Here is a 16,881-nt window from a genome sequence, read left to right on the forward strand (position 1 = left end):
TTCAGATAAACTTTTGAATACATTTTTGCATAAAACGAGAACTGTGGATTTTGTCCTCCATCACCTACATTGACAGAGCATTAGGAAGGAATCTTCTAATGGCCAGTATGAACAGCAGGAATGATTACAGCCAGGGAAACCTGTTCCTTGCTGCACATCTATATATGGATACCTGACTTTTGTTTTAGGGCAGACTTGAAATACTGTGAACCTATCCTTTAAACTCTGACAATACAATCACTCCCAGTCTGTTTGCTAATAATACGTGGAAGTCATTCATGTTTGATTTTGCCTTGTGCAATGGCTCATCCATGGAAATAAGCTACATTTGAAGTGCGACCTCTCCTCAACAATTTCATAAGACGGGGCCACTGCAGACAAAGGTAACAGGATGTTATGTCTTATTTCAATGGGTCCAGCTCTGCCTTCATGTCTGTCATTTACAGCATTTTTTCCTCTCGACGTGAAGGACTCTGTTGCAGAGGGGGCACGTGTGGTACACATCCTTAGTCTGTTTCCAGACGATAAACAGGCAGAATGGTACCAGGCACATGGTTAACCTGTAGCGCACATACACACACACACACACACACACACACACACACACACAGTTAGTGTCACATAGTAAGTTTTCTTGACCACTATAAATTTTTGTGTTTGATCATTTGTTTTTGGTTCTATTAAATGAAAAACAATTGCATCTATGCAGTCAAAATGACACCTGTGAAACTAAATATGACACCCTCTATCCTTTTAGACCCATGGTGTGGATAGGGAAAACTCCACAAAAGAAGAAAAAAAATGAAAAGAAGTACTGTCTAAGCAAGTTATAGTAAAATTACTTGTAGATGCAGGTGAGGCGGAATGGCAATCACAACTTTTGTCAATTTTTTGTGTCAACTTGCGACACACTCTCTCTAAATAACACTTTGAGAACTTTTGGCAAGATCAGGGACACATTCTCATTACATTATTGTCAAAAGTGACTTGAATTGACTTCATGACGCAAGGCTGGATTATGTATGTTAAGAGTTATTTGTTAATTTGATTAATTGCAGAATTTACAATATATGGTGCATTAGTAAACTTCCCTTACACTCAAAAATGTGTTTTGCTTATTGTTACTTGGATGTTTGACCGTCACTGTGCAGAATGATGCATGCAAAGACACAAGGAGGCTGTTTTCCCATTCGGCTGCAGAAGTGAGGAGAGCTCACTTTGAATCTGAGTTTAAGGCATGTATGTATGAGAATGATTTGTGACATCACATCTAGTCTGGAGACAATTGTGCTACAGTATGTAACTTACACACAAGAGGGATGTGGAAACTTGAAGCGTCCAGTGCACATACACTGAGAATGGACTTTACAGTGAAGTAGGAGACATCTTGTGTCAAGCAGTTGAACTTTTGGAATGATAAATATTTATATATTCATACATTTTGGATTTTCAATGAGGAAGAAGGATTAGATGTAATTTTAAGATTTTTTGGTAGAAAAACCATATCAGAAACAAATTATTATTCAAAGCAGAGTATTTTTATGCATCTTAAAACATGTCTGGAGGGGGTCTTTAATGATGTGTTCTTGTCTTGGGTCTGTACTGGCTGTTCTCTGGGTCTCTTGGAGGTAACAGAGATGCACTGTTTGTATGAGGAGGTCAGTAGGGGCCCAAAAGCAAATTTTTGCCCTGGAGTCCCCTAACCAATTAATACAGCCATGCCAATCCATGCAATACAGCCTCAAAATGTTTTAAGGTGTGTTCACATCTGTATTTAGAGATTCTTGTCAGATCAACCAGGACACATTTCAGTGCAAAGTGCTGAGATACAACAACAGCCCTGAACCTTACACTCACCCGAGGATGATGAAGAGTGTACACATCAGCCAGGCGTAAGTTCCGGCTTTGTAGGTAATGTTGGTCATGACCTGCTGCTGGCAGGAAAAGCAGGTTGTCATGCCGGGAGAATTCCCCAGCACCGTGTCGTAGCTCACAAATTTTCTTTTGCCATCTTCAGAATCGAGACCTGAACCCACGGCTCCTCCTCCGCTGGTGTACACTGATGGAGGGAGAGAGGAGGAAGGATTTAAGACAGGTGAAGCAGTGGCAAGAATAAAAAAATAACTACAATGTTCCAAACTTTATTTAAACTCAATAAGAGTTTCTTAGTTTAGATGAAAAACTTACAATGTACTGGAAAAAACTATAATCATGTTTTTGATATGTTTCTCCAGGAAGTGTGAGTTTACCTGGTGGGACTTGAGACATGGAGTCCTGTGAGGAAGGAGGAGGGTTGAACGGTGTGTAATAAATGTGCATCCCGTCCTCCTGATTTCCAACTGGAACAGAAGGAGAAAAGAAAGAGAAAAAATATAGGAGGGGAGGAGAGAAGAGACAAAAACACGATGGTTAGTGAGCTAATCTGATGATGAAGACGATGGTCATGATGTGTGTGAGCAAGTGAAAATTACTACAATGTTTCAAACTTTATTTAAACCCAACAAGAGTTTCTTAGTTTTAATGGCACAAACTTACAATGTACTAGAATAAACTATAGCTAATCTTTTTTAAATACATCTCCACAAAGTGAGAGTTTACCTGGTGTGACCGGAGACACGGAGTCCTGTAAGGCGGGAGAAGGGGTGAATGGAGTGTGGTAAATGTTCACCCTGTTTCCCTGACCTTCAATTGGAACGGAAGAAGAAAAGAAAGAGAAAAAAACATAGGAGGGGAGGAGAGACAAAAACAAGATAGTTTGTTAATAGATAATCTGATGATAAAGATGATGGTGACGATGATGTGTGTGAGCATGTGTGTTTAGGCTTACCAGGTACGATGTAGGGAGGAAGTTCTTTTTTTCTATGTGTACTCATTGTGCTGCAGAGAGAGAGAGCATAGAAGGAAAGGGATTGTTGTGAAGGCTGCTCTTCTTCATTTACATTTAAGATAAAATACACTAATAATTACATATTTTGTTCTGTGATAGAAAGTGACTGTAAGGTTGTGACGGAGCTGCATGCTTCTCTTTGTGTCACAGACTTGAGGGTGTGCTGAGCGACCTGCTGACGATGAATTCGCACTAAACTGCTGCCTTGCACAAATCTATCTAAAATCTGTTGAGTAGGCTTTTCATTCGTCTTGCAGGTATTGGAGCTGTAGAATCTGCTGGAGCTGTAAAATCTGGATATGTGGTTGCGGGCTGCCTGCTGCCCCCGTGGTCCTGCTTGACACCGACTGCTAATATTGTTATTATTTTTCATATTTTTATTATTATTTTTCATATTTTTATTATTATTGTTGCTGTGCATCTCTCTCTCAATTCAATTTGATTCAATTCAATATGCTTTATTGGCATGAATGTAACAAAGATAATGTTGCCAAAGTGTCAAGTAATAATGAGATTAAAAAGAAAAAGTGTGTGTGTGTTTGTGTGTTTGTGTGTGTGTGTGTATCAGTACCTGGACAGTGCCCAGATAGCATATGGAAGTGGGCCACTTCAGGCAATGATGCAGCACTGCTGGCCTTCTTCTGGCCCGGACAAAATGGATGTGAGCCTGAAGTGGCCTACATGTAAAATAACAAATATGGCCCAAATATCCCAAAACAAATGTGAGCCATTTTGGGCAAAGATGCGGTGCTCTCGGCGATGTGTAAACTGGATGTGACTTTAAAGTCGCCCATGTGATACATAGTGAATATGGCCCAAATATCACAAAACAAATGTGGACCACCTTTGGCAAAGATCTGGCACAGTCAACAATAGTTTATGTGGATTTAAACCAAAAGTGGCCCACATATGGTGCAGCAAATGTGGCCCGGTTATCTTAAAAAATACCTAGGCCAGTTCTGACAAAGATACGGCACATGAAGCACTGGCTTGACTTGATGTGAACCTAAAGTGGCCGACATATGATATGGCAAATATGGCCTAAATACTATACAACAAATTTGGCCCACTTTTGTCAATTGTATGGCACAGTCAGCACTGGCTGTCATAGTGTGAGCCTAATGTGGCCCACATTTGAAATAGTAAATATGGCCCAAATATGGTTGACCAGTATTGGGCCACTATGGGTAAAGATGTGGCACAATTAGTACTGGCTAATCTGGAAGTGAGCCTGAGGTGGCCCACATATGATGCAGCCAATGTGGCCCGGTCATCTTAAAACATATCTGGGCCAGTTTTGGCCAAGATACGGCACACTCAGAACTGGCTAATCTGGATGTGATATGATATGATATGATATGAGATATGATTTACTGTGATTCTAAATGAATCATAAAATTTTAGAGGTGAAGCTCAGTGTAGGTGCATACACACTGATAATGTTTAGAACTGGGAAGGTAAGATTCTCTGGAAATGCTCCCAGAAGATTATTTTTCTACAGCAAAGTTTCCCCTGGCCACCACCACTCATAAACATGGAATTTACTGTACTATGTCAGTCAAGGGATCATTGTCCTAACAGTCCAGCCACAGAACCCACCCCACCTCTAGTCTAAGAACTGGTTTCCACTGCCTTGTTTGGTGCAATTAGGGTTGAACCCCACATGTACCCATTTGAACTGATTAACTGATAGCACCTTGTTTGGGGTTGCACAGCTTAAGGCAGCTGTCTTTCCAGTGACACACAAATGCACAGGATAATGGAATTAGCAAACCATGTTGACTGTGGTGACTACGAAAACAATGTTTCTAGGCCTGTTGCTGGCAAACAGGAGTGCATTGCCAAAATGCCACCATTCCATGCAGGATATGGGCCATATGAACATTAGGAATGTGGGCTGATTCTTGTTTATTTGGTTCGTTCTTGGTTGACATACGGTATTGCTATGGCTTTCTTGTTGCCCAGATCTGGCAAACAGGAGTGGAACGCCCCAGTGCCATCATTCCATGCAATATTTGGGCTAAATGAGGATATGGAATGTAGGCTGGATCAGGGACAGAATAAAAATGAACTGTGGTCCAGATTTGGGCCAGATATTGTTTACTTGGTTTGTTTTTGGTTGACATGCAGTAATGCTATGGTTTGCTTGGCAAACGGGAGCGAATGTCATCATTCCATGCGGTATATGGGCCACATGAAAGTGTCAGGTGTGGGCCGGATATGGGCCACAGCAATTTTGCTATCTGGGTGGAGGGTCTGGGTGGTTGTGCATTTAGCTTCTGCATTAGACCCTCCATCACATGGTGAGAATCAGTTGTTCTAAGAGCAAGGAATTATTCAAAATTATCAAATAAATGAAGTCTTTACAGAATTATAATAACAAAATTATATATAGCAACATATATAATCAGGTTATAAAAGCAAAAAGTAATCATTAAATTATTTACAAATCAAATAATGCAAATTAGTCAGGTTTTAATAAACCAGGTTTACTGATATATACATAAAAAAGAAAAATTAAACAATTAAAAATAAGTGAGAGTTTCTCTATGTCTGTTATGTTTTCTAATTCAGGGTGTGTTTTTATTATAGGAAATGTAGGCATCACTCCTGCCTACATTTCTGAGATAAGCCCTTACACACCAAGCTGTCACTTAGGTCATCCAACCAAAACCTGTTGGTCATACTGTGTGCCAGACTAAAAACCAAAGGCGACTGCACTTTTGCTGCCCTGGGACCTAGACTTTTGAACAATCTTCCCCCTCCCATTACGTCAGCTGAGTCTGTTGACGGTTTTAAACGACATTTAAAAACCCACTTTTTTAGGATGGCCTTTCTATAACATTGGATAACTTCAATGGTGGTTTCTGTATACTTTTTGTGTTCATATGTGTGTTATATCATTTCGCTATTTTTCAAGCTACACATCATAAAGCCTCTAAGCTTGACTCAAACTGTTAACTCATAGTCCTTCAGAATGAATGTTTCCCATGACTCAACACCAGACACCCACTGAACATACAGTTACGACATTGCAGGCTAGCGGCGCGAGCATGGACGCCTTGCCAATCCTAGCACTTGAACTTTATGTAGGTCGTGTCTTGCCAAGAAAAACACTGGAATCCGTAATAATGTGTCGGCTACACATACAGGTGGCGTCACGTACTGATTGGCTGCAGTTTTATTTCAGTCCACAGCAGGGCTTCACACAAGATAACGGCATGAAAGTCAGAACAACATTATTGAGCTCTCAGCACAAAATTTTTTTTGGAAGCATTTATTTAAGTAGTTGACAAAGTTTAGTTAGTGAATATTGTTGAAGAAAGTTCTTTAATACATCCTGATGTGAAACTGAACTTGCATTAGAAAAAATGCCTAAAGGCTTTACACACCGGGGACATGACAAATAAATGACACGAAAATACCTGCTAATATTTTGCATCAAAACTATTCATACTGGCAGCGATACTAACGTGTGACAGAAACACAAACACGAATTTGCAACAGCTCATTCTGCTGTCAGTCAGCCTGCTGAAGGCAGTTTGGCTGGCCGCTGTCCTCTCAGCTCCCCAGGAGCTGCTTCCGACAAACAGCTGCTTCTGTGGACAGAGACACTGAACGCAGGTTGGAGTCGGTGTGGATTGAACAGATATAACGCTCTTCTCTTCTTTCATCGTTTGAGGAGGAGGAGGACAAGATCAGGTGAGCTCACAGACAGACAATATGCTAGATGGATAGTAGCTAGCTGGATACATACATCTCTAGACTAAATATTTGGTACAAACTGGAAATAAGCCTTATGGTGTAGTAAAATTTTTAGGGAATTCAGTAGTGTATTCTTTATCTGCCCCTAAGATGTGTTTACAACCCTTTAGCTTGGATTAACTTGCACTTGCAAAGAGGGAGATTAGCATTGGTTTACCCTATGACTACAGGATGCCAAGAGACAGAAAATTGAAGACAATACAAAGGGATCTGCAAAATGTAGCTAGAGGCAGCAAGGGAGGAGATGAGAGAGATAGAGGTATGTTTGCATTAGCCATTAGCAATTAGAGGGATGCCCAGTAGAACTTAAACCTGTGCCTAGGCATGTTAAAACATTTTAAAAATGTATCCTGTCATGAAATCTGGAAGTGAATCCTTTGAGTAACCCTCCTAACAGACAAACAAATGGAGACACAAACATACATGGCAAAGGCAAGAGGGCTAGTGCAAATGTATTGCTGTATGTCAGTGCCTTACCACACCAAGGAACTGGTAAGGCATGACAAATGACAGAGCTTCCCCGTCTTTCATTGATGTTTGCCAATTCAGTATTGTGACTACTTAAGGTGTTCCGCTCTTCCTATGCTCTCCCTACCAGCAATGTCAAAAATAAATGCTACATTGCCAGTGACAACTGCATAAGTCAAGCGATCATTCTCCAAACTGAAGCTGATCAAGACCCAGCTAGAAACAGATGTGGAGAAGGAAGGCTCTCAGGTCTTCTGCTGCCCATTGAAAGGGACGTCCTAGTTGGGCATAACAAGGTCATTAACATTTACGAACTCATGGCCAAAAGAATTTTTTTTTTAATTTCACCATTCATTGCTTCTCGCTTCCCTGACAAGACAAAAAAATTCAGTTTGCAGCTCTGCTGTGCTTGAGCTTCAGAAATCTAACTATAAAGGAGGGAATCTCTGTATGTCTGTCTGTCTTTCTGTATGTATGTGTGTCCTTCACGTATCTTGACAACATTTCATTTGATTGACTTCACACTTGGCAGGTATATTGCTGAGGACCCAAGGAAGGGGAGTGTCAATTTGGACATGTGACACATTCAATATTAATAAACTTTGAATAAACAAGCAATCAGTGTGCTGCTCCGCTCTGCAGCAGTGTGGCGGGGCTTCTGGGCTCTGTGACTGCATGTCATGATCACAGGCGGAGATCAGAGCTGTACAACCCTGCCATGAGAGAGATGAGGGGAGAATGTCTCTCTTCATTTGATAATGTTAAAAGTTAAAAGGCTTTGTTATCGGCTTCCCGACTCATTTTTAAAAAGACGAGAAAAAGAGAGCAGTAGAAGGCTTCCTCTGAAACAGAAAGCCCATGAATGAGATAAATGACTGACCAATCAGTGTTCTGCAGTGGTTTCATGTCACCTTTTATTATCAGCTCAGCTTGAGAAAAGTTTTTCCACATGGCATGCTCTAAAAATAGAAGAGCAGACAGCAAAACCAGAGCTTTTAATCAAGAATGGACAGAGTCTTAGGCTACTTTCCACGGGCAATTCAACACCAGTATGCTCTTTTGAGCAAACATACCCACTCAAATGATCCGAACTGAAGCCATGGAAAATAAGCCCAATGCAATCAATCCACTTTATTTTAGGATGCAAATTTTTCAAAAGCTCACTATTATGTATTTGATTTTTATATGTAGCCCTCATTAGTCTTAAAATGAGAAAAGATTCACTATTACTTAACTAGTACTTAAAATCTGTGTATAATAGAATGTTAGTTTCTTTCCTGTTGTTGGTATTCATTCACACCTCACATAAACAGAAATAATATTTCTGTGTGTTGAAGCAGCAATACCTGAGGCCAAGCAATCAGCCTGTTCCGAACAGGCACGTTTTGAATGGGCACTGCACTAGTGTTTATAAAGAGTAGAGAACATTGCAATTCTCCAAACCATTTAACTTTTTGCCTCTATCCAAATAAGTCCTATCATATGAGGAGTGGGAGTTAAGACAATAATTTTAATGTCTGGAAATAGCACATTAAAGTTCAAGCAATAACTCCTGGGTTGATGTTAAGTGGAGCTCATTGTCAGATGTGGGAATAAAGACTAGTGCTTGGGAAAATGTAGCTTGTGTGAACACTACCACACTACTTGATCAATAAAAGAGCTTTGCTACTGAAAAGCTATTTGATTTAGAAAACAGCAACGCTACAACCACACTACTGAGAAATGTAGTTGAACTAGTAATGCTGCTACTTGTAGCGAAGCTCCTGCCCAACACTGCTGGGAATAAGCAACAAAACAAATCTTTCTTCCGGTCTGAAAATTTCCCCCAGGCTCAGCTGGAGGCTATAAAACTTGTTGTGTCAGTCATCACATTCCAGCAGTAAAAGCACAATAGATGTAGATCAATTAGATCAAATGTATTAACAATGATTTAATAGGAGAACGCTGGATATTAAAATTCTCTTCCTCCTTTTTTCATCTGACTTTATGATAATAAACAGTCCTTTACTGCCTGAGCATTTAAGATTTTGTTGATTTTATTCACTGGCTAAACATCAACTGTTACATCTTCAGTTTTCATCTTAAAAACTCAAGAAACAAAATCTGATCTCTCACTCTTTCAGCATAAAATCAAATCCAAATTGAAGCTGATCAAGACCCAGCTAGAAACAGATGTGGAGAAGGAAGGCTCTCAGGTCTTAAAAACTCAAGAAACAAAATCTGATCTCTCACACTTTCAGCATAAAATCAAATCCCCTCTCTGCACATCACATATACATACAGTCTTACCTTGGCAGGGTGTTGTCATCAGTATGCAGAGATGTGTGTGTGAGCTGCTGTTGATGTACAGTGCAGATAGGTTGTAATTGACGGGGTATGCCTTTCTCACCTGTACCTCTACAAGCCTTCCTGGACACGCCCATTTCTCTGCCTTCAACGACACAGATGTGAGTATGCAGTGGTACATGAGTCACTCTGAGTAACTTTCAAAGGCAGAACTGCTCTTTTTTACTTTGTTCTTTGTTTCTGAGAGATTATTGATGGAGCTTGTGTGTGTGTGTGTATTTATGTGTGCCACTCTCTGATGGAGAGTAACCTGTTTCCCTCCTTTAAAGGGGACCTATTATGCTTTTCCTTTTTTTCAGTCATATATGTAATGTTACAATACCGGATGTTCATATTAAATGTGGCCAAACTGTCAAATAATGAGGTAAACATATGTAGAAGTAATCACTGTGAGCAAAAAGCACTGGCTTCAGACTGCTCTGAACGCTCAGTTTCCAACATTTTTTTCTACTTTCAAATCGAGCCAACAATGGCTCATGACAGATTTCTTTATATGGTCATCTGCTCTATGCACAGCACGCAATTCACATGTTGGAGGTGTGCTGGTTGTCTGCGGCTCTTCATCAAACATCATCATCACTGTGGCAGTTTCTGCTTGTACTATTCCTCCTTGCATTATTTCTAATTGATCCACTGAACAAAGAGCTGCAAATATCTCCATATCTTGTTGTTCAGACCAGTTTTTAGCGCCGCTAATGAAGCTCTGCTAATGAGGTGAGGAACATTTTTAATTTCCTGTAAATTCTTCACAATAAAAATCTTCCATTATGTAGTCATTTAAAAGCTTTTAATTTGAAGCAGTAAAGCAGGAAATGTTGGGTTTTCATCGGCAGTAACTTAACTCGACTCTTATATGGCTACCCCTCGCTAGGCTTCCTGAAGCTGGCCAATCAGAACAGAGTGGGCTCATCAGGAGGGGGCCCTTAAAGAGACAGGAGCTAAGACTACCTGTTAAGAGAGAGAGGCTGAACTGAGGGGTTGTATAAAAGGCCAGTATAAGATAAATAAGGAGTTTTTTGAACTGTGAATCATGCAAAGCTACTCTAGTTGAGTACCAGAATAGGGCTGAGCGTTTTTTGAAAAATATCTAATTGCAATTATTTTGACTGATATTACAGTTGCGATATGATTTGCAATATTAGAACCAATGATAACTTTACATCATTATTCTCATTTGCATGGAAAAACATATTAAAATGATTGTGTTTTGATTTTTGTGGGGATCTGTACAAGAGAAAGGTATTTTCTTAAATCTGTAGAATATGATGTGTAAGCAAGGACATCTCTGCGACAATATTTAATTTAAAATGGTATTTTGATGCTGATTTTGCCTTTAACAAATATTGCACCTCCTGCAATTTGAAAACTGCGGTAGGCCATATTGCAATTTTGATTAAATTTCAATTAATTGTTTACACATAAGTTTACACATTTGCATTCACAAAAAAATGACAAAAATTAAAAGTTGTTCCTTTATGTTAGCCTGAAACACTTGGATGAGGATGGGACACCAGAACTCCACACTGAAACTCAGACCAATGAAATTCTTCAAGGTGATCTGCAGGCTCCCACTTGCAATGATTAATGAACAAACAAGCTGCAAAGATAAAATTAAATGCAATTTTTACAGGCTGCCCAGCAAACAGGTAATCGTCAGGGAATGTTCCCTAAAGGTTCTCTGAAGGTTATTAAAAACCTTTAGGTAACTTTCAGGTATTAAAAAAAAACATTACAGAACCCTTAGGAAAATTTACCTGTTGCAAGTCTATGGATCTAACTGAAACAACTTGATTGTGCCAATTAGGATTCTGTATAACTGCAAAAATGAAAAAAGAAAAATACAGGAGATTTATGGGGGAAATTACATAATGGGAGCACGGTGGGAGAGGGGGTGAAAATATGGGAGAAACCCAGGAAAAACAGGAGAGTTGACAGATCTGGTTGAGCTGTCTAGTGTTTCATACATGGTCCAGCCATATCTTAGGTTTTTACATGGTCTTGTTCTGCTGTTGGTCACTGGATGACAGAGTACTGCTGGGGGTTGAGTGCCTTTCCTAAGCACACTTTACATGTAGATATTGAGGGAGGCTTGAACATAACTCAGATTATTATTATAACCTCAGGCCGGTGCATTCATGAAAACGTGTATTTCAGTAGTAGTGTCATATAACTTTAATAAAGTGCTCCGATGCAGTATATACAGTATATATGTATAAATATAAATAGGATTCAAGAGGCATCCATCTGTGTATCGCAAAGTGGACAGAAATTCTATTATGTAGAAAGAGACAACACATTTTGATCCTTGTCCACCATAAAATGGAAGTCCCTTTTAGTGTATGTTGGTGGTGAATATAAAGAGATTTCAGTTTCATCTCAGATTGCCTCAACATTTAAAATAAGCAAACCCACTAAAATAGTAAATAGTTGAATATTAAATACATTTTTATCTTTAGCTTCCGGTTCATTTACATTCTTCTCTCACCCCCCAAAACAAGTGGGTGGAGGATCTATGGAGCTAAAGGTGTGTCTGAGAGTAAGGGGTGTTTTGCACATGATGTCAGCTGGGTGAAATGGTGTGTGTGTGTGTGTGTCTGTGTGTGTGTGTGTGTGTGTGTGTCTGTGTCTGTGTCTGTGTAAGTGTGTGGTTCAATGGGACTGATGAACAACATTCCAGAGAATAGAGCAATCCTTACAGAGTTTTTTACATTCCTGTAGAAAGGCTGAGGTGTGTGTGTGTGTATGTGTGTTTGTGTTATGATAACTTGTATTTACTGGGACATTTTTTAGTGATTACAAGGCAGAGGTTTATCCCCTTTTCCCTTTAATAGCTTGGACAGAATATTAATGCTGATACCAAAGAAAATGCTAATGCTAATGATAATTCATCTATTTTTCATACCCAAGTATTCTATTAAAGAGAGAAGAAAACACACAGAACCAAATTTTTAGTTGCACTACTAAGATTAGGACCACTCAATAGTAGTAATAATATTGAGTTTGATCCATACACGGAAACTTCTGAAACCAGTGCAACAGGTAAAAATACCAACAACTGGGTCAAATGAAATGTTAGACATAATACTTATAATTGCATCAAGATATAGCATACAACAAATTTACAAAAGGGCCTTTTTGTGCTGAAATAGCCCGTTTAATGGGGATATTTACAAAGAATAGACACTGACGGACTCTGACACTGACAGCAGGTTTATCTGTCACTTTTAGCATTTAGTCTTTTGCTTTTAGCCTCAAGCAGATAGAAAAAAGATAGCCAAGCTCTTAAAGCTGCTCTGTGATTTAAAAAGTTTAAAAACTATCATATGTAGCTTGGAGCACCGCCCTGGGGAGCCTAATGAATTATCAATAAAATCTATTTTCAGTTTTGGTGCATCTTAAAATGAATAAGCAAACAGTGGAGAAATTATTAGTGCTTCTATTTCTCTTGTGGCCGGTGAGAAACAGAATCAATCTGATTTTAGCCATATTCCTTCATAGAATAAGATTTTGTGTTTCTTATGGTTGTTCAGTGTTCCCTAACCGTTTATATGCTGCCTTGATGTTACTGTATTTGTTAGTTCCAACATAAAATCAAGATGTCTGATGCCACGAACTTCAGAAATTTTAAGGCATCCCACACTGAATGAAAGAAAGCCTTTTGGTTCAGTATGTTGAAAAGACACAGATGTCTGATTAGGGACAAGGCATTAAACTTGTTTTGCAGCATGTTTATTAAATGTTGTCAACACTCTCTACTTGTTCACTTGTTGGTTAGTGTATGGTTCTATTTAAAGGAAAAATAAGCCAAGTTATAAACTGAGCATACTCAGCCAAATGTAAATAAAAAAGCAAATCTCCACATCTATGCAGTGGCTAAATGAACATTATCAGTACTATTATTAGCATTACATTACATGCTCCAAACAAATTACTTAAACTACAATACTAAATAAACTGTGAGGAGGAGCATTCTAAACATAAATACAGATAATTAAACACACATTAACTTGTCCAAAAGTTTGGCACTTATGAATACCTGCATGCACACACAACAGCAACAAGCAGCTTCTTCGAACCCCAACCGAACTGTCTCTTCAACTGCAGGAACCCAGTCTCAGCACCTCTGTTCATGGAACACCTGCTTGTTAACTATCATAGAGCTGCCTCAGTGAACAAAGAGTCCCATAAATGATCTAGTCTCATTGGCTGTGATTGATAGGAGATTATGGATAATGACAGGTAAAAGGCCCAGTGAATTTCAACATCAGGGAATCTAAGAGCCTTTTCCACAGCCGCCCACAAATTTCCCAGGGGAATTGGTAATCAGGAAAAGGCCATGTGTGTCTCTCTGAAAGGGCAGGTGTAATGTTCAACATCCCTGGGTTAGTCTGGGAGAGCGGGCAGTCTTATCAGACGGGCCACTGGGTGGATGTAGCTGTAGTCTCCCACCCTACTTTAGCTGTTTGAGTCTTACCATTTGACCCTGGAAAGACAGCTGTGACCTGTCCAACTGACCACAGGGCCCATGGCAACTGTGAGTCAACTATCATAACGATTGTTCCAACCAACAAATCTTCAGCCTCACTTTCCGCCGGCAACTTGTGCATTCCTGTTGGGAGCGATGAATGGCTTCTCTCCCCCTCAAAATCCAGGACTTTCTCCTCATTTCAATGGACACTCTCTCCAGACCTGGATGGTGCAGCCACTTATCAAAGTCCTGAATGATTAACTGGGTAACAGGGTTGTGGGCTTCTAGTACAATGGAATGGACAGAGTCCTGTTCTACTAGGGCAGCATGTCGCAGGCTGCCTCCAACACAGATGAGCTGGGTGGAACTGTTGTACTCCGGGGCTAAAAGGTGAAGGTGACTGCTGGTTGCTAGCAGTTGGCCTGACTTCAGTTGGTTGATCTCAGTGGGGAAAATCTTTTGTTGAGCTTGACATAGCACAGCCATCTCTGCTTTTCAATAGTCATCCGCTGCAAGGCTGTAGTGAGTGTTCACCACTCCTAGAAGAGTGGCATCCAAGAATTCAAACCATGTTTGGTATTAACCAACATCAGGTGTGGTGGAGCTTGGAATCTGGGAAATGACACCACAAAAGTTAGGTTGCTTGAGTTCCTCCTCCTCAGTAGCAGGGAGGGATGTAGGCATTTCTGGCCATTCTTCAGGTGGCTGCTGGAGAAACTGGGGCCCATGTGACCACCGACTTGGTTTTGACAGCTCAACAAGTCTCAGTCCTCAGGATTCATCCGCTTCTGGATTTTAGCCAACCAGGTGCCAACAAACACCTTATAGTGGCAGAGTCTGACCACAGCTTAACCTGCTGGATGGGAAGACTTAGCTCTGTCTTCAGTATCTGAGGTATTTGGGCGTCAGTCAATGCAGCACACTGTTCTAGCAGAAAAAATTGACTGCTGCCTTTTTGGTGTAACTCTAGATCTCGCTGTAAGGAATGCAACTTCAATACTTCCATTAGGTCTGTCTGTAACCAGGAAAGCAACTGAGCCATACACGTTCTCTGGTGCATTGCAAAAGACATGAATGTCTCTCTTGTTCTCAAACATGTCCATGTTTGGGCTCATATAGCACCGTGGCAACAATATCTTCTCAAGGTCAGGTAACTCTGTTTGCCAGGTCTGTCGTGCACATAGTATGGTTCCTGGGAGCCGTGGATCGTCCCACTCTCTTTTCTTGTCCCATAGACGTTGAATCAGGATCTTAGCTCAGGTGGTAAAGGGTGTTGTACATACTCCACATGGTGATCACAGTGTCATTGGTGGGCCGGTGCTTATAAGATAACATATCTGTTGGACAATGCTAATGCAATCCGAGTGCCAATTCAAAGAAGTCTGGTCATGATTGATCCAAAGCTCACTGCTGGTAGATCTGGCATCTGCATGAAGGTAGCTTATAATAGACAGGTTATTGCTTGCCCACTGCTATAGATAAAAACCTCCAGTGGCCAGAAGATTGTGAAGTTTCACCACCAGAGCTTTGGCTTCCTTTTCTAAACTGAAACTCCTGAGACAGTTGTCCACATAAAAGGACTTTTCTACAGACTCACGGATATCTTCTACTGGGTGGCTGTGATCACACATATGCTTCTACAGTGTATACATCACACAGCATGGACTGCAGGTGGTCTCAAATGGTAACACCTGCCACTCATATATGCTGGGTAGATTTTACTTCTGTAGGTCTCTCTGTAAGAACTGAAGAAGAGGCTTATCTTAAGGGAGAAACCTCACCTGGTGTAGATGGCCACCTTGTGTTCATGAAACTGAAGAAGCACTACAAGCAGGGGAGGACCTGGAGTGGGTTCTGGTAAGAGGAGGGTGTTCAAATTATTTCCCTGGCGCTGGTATGAGTAGTTCAATACTACTCTGTTCTTGTTATTGTGCTGCACCATGTCATATGGTATATACCAGGCCTCTGCAGACTGCTCCACCTCTTCAGGCTGCTTGGGGAAGTCAGCAGATTGTGACACCTCAGCTCCATTAGCCACTGCTGTTGACCTCTCTGCACTGAGATATAGAGACATCGCCTTGGCTGAGTACTTCTTGTCCTTCCACTGCTCCTTTTTCCTGGTGTCATCCTTGCGAGGAACAAAGAATTGGGTGTCATCCTCGTGGACTTGCATCTCAAAGTTTAACTAGTGTCCAAGATCATGTAGTGTGGGCATTGGGACTTTTACTGGGTGCACTCTCCTCTTAAAACTGCTTCTCAGATCATGTAGAAGCTTGTTTAACAAGCGTGATATGTGGGACCCACACTGCAGTTCAACACTGCCTTCCCTCCCCAACTGTTCAAGCATACCGATTAGGGAGCGAACTCAAAGGGCAAACATTTAGAAGGCTTTAAAATCACCACTACAAATGTCAGGTTCATTCATGGGCTCAGCTATTCATGCAAGGGCTAGTTGGTGTGGCTGTCTAAACTGTTTATGAAGGGCTTCCATGGTCTTGGAAAAGGGGTATGGAGAGTTGCTGTATGAATATACAATTAACTAAACTTGAGATGGTCTGTGAGGACTTGAAACTTCTCTGAGGCGTCAGATGGTAAGAGATTCTCGAGAGCTACTCTGAGTTGAGAAAATTCTCTGGGGTCTGGATGGACTGGTCAGGGATGGTTGGAGTGGGACCCCTGTAGGTACCCCCAACTAGTGATGGAATATGTGGCCTTGAGTCCTCTCTGTAAGAACAGGGCTTGTACAGATGGTATTCTGCCAGGGGGACCTCCCATGATGCACTGAGATCCTCTCTCTTTGTCTCCTTCTCTATCTGCATGCATTCACGTCTCATGAATGCATGTTACTAATTTGGCATCTTCTCTCTCCCACAGTTTTGTGCTTTCTTGCCTCACAGGTATCTTCCAGAACTGTACAATCTGGATCTGTGGTTGCAAGCCACCTACT

The 16,881-nt window shown here is 40.7% G+C and overlaps 1 protein-coding gene across 1 annotated transcript; it reads right to left on the reverse strand.

The window, feature by feature from the left end:
* Window positions 1-1,853: 1,853 nt before the first annotated feature.
* Window positions 1,854-16,107, reverse strand: LOC137168349 (uncharacterized). The gene is made up of 5 exons (XM_067570892.1): window positions 15,716-16,107; window positions 2,828-2,877; window positions 2,599-2,682; window positions 2,250-2,339; window positions 1,854-2,059 (listed from the first exon to the last, which is right to left on the reverse strand). The coding sequence occupies exons 1-5, from the start codon at window positions 16,105-16,107 to the stop codon at window positions 1,854-1,856; spliced, it is 822 nt and encodes a 273-aa protein (XP_067426993.1).
* Between the last annotated feature and the right edge of the window lie 774 nt (window positions 16,108-16,881).

This window comes from Thunnus thynnus, chromosome 17 (assembly GCF_963924715.1).
Source record: "Thunnus thynnus chromosome 17, fThuThy2.1, whole genome shotgun sequence".
Lineage (NCBI taxonomy): Eukaryota > Metazoa > Chordata > Actinopteri > Scombriformes > Scombridae > Thunnus > Thunnus thynnus.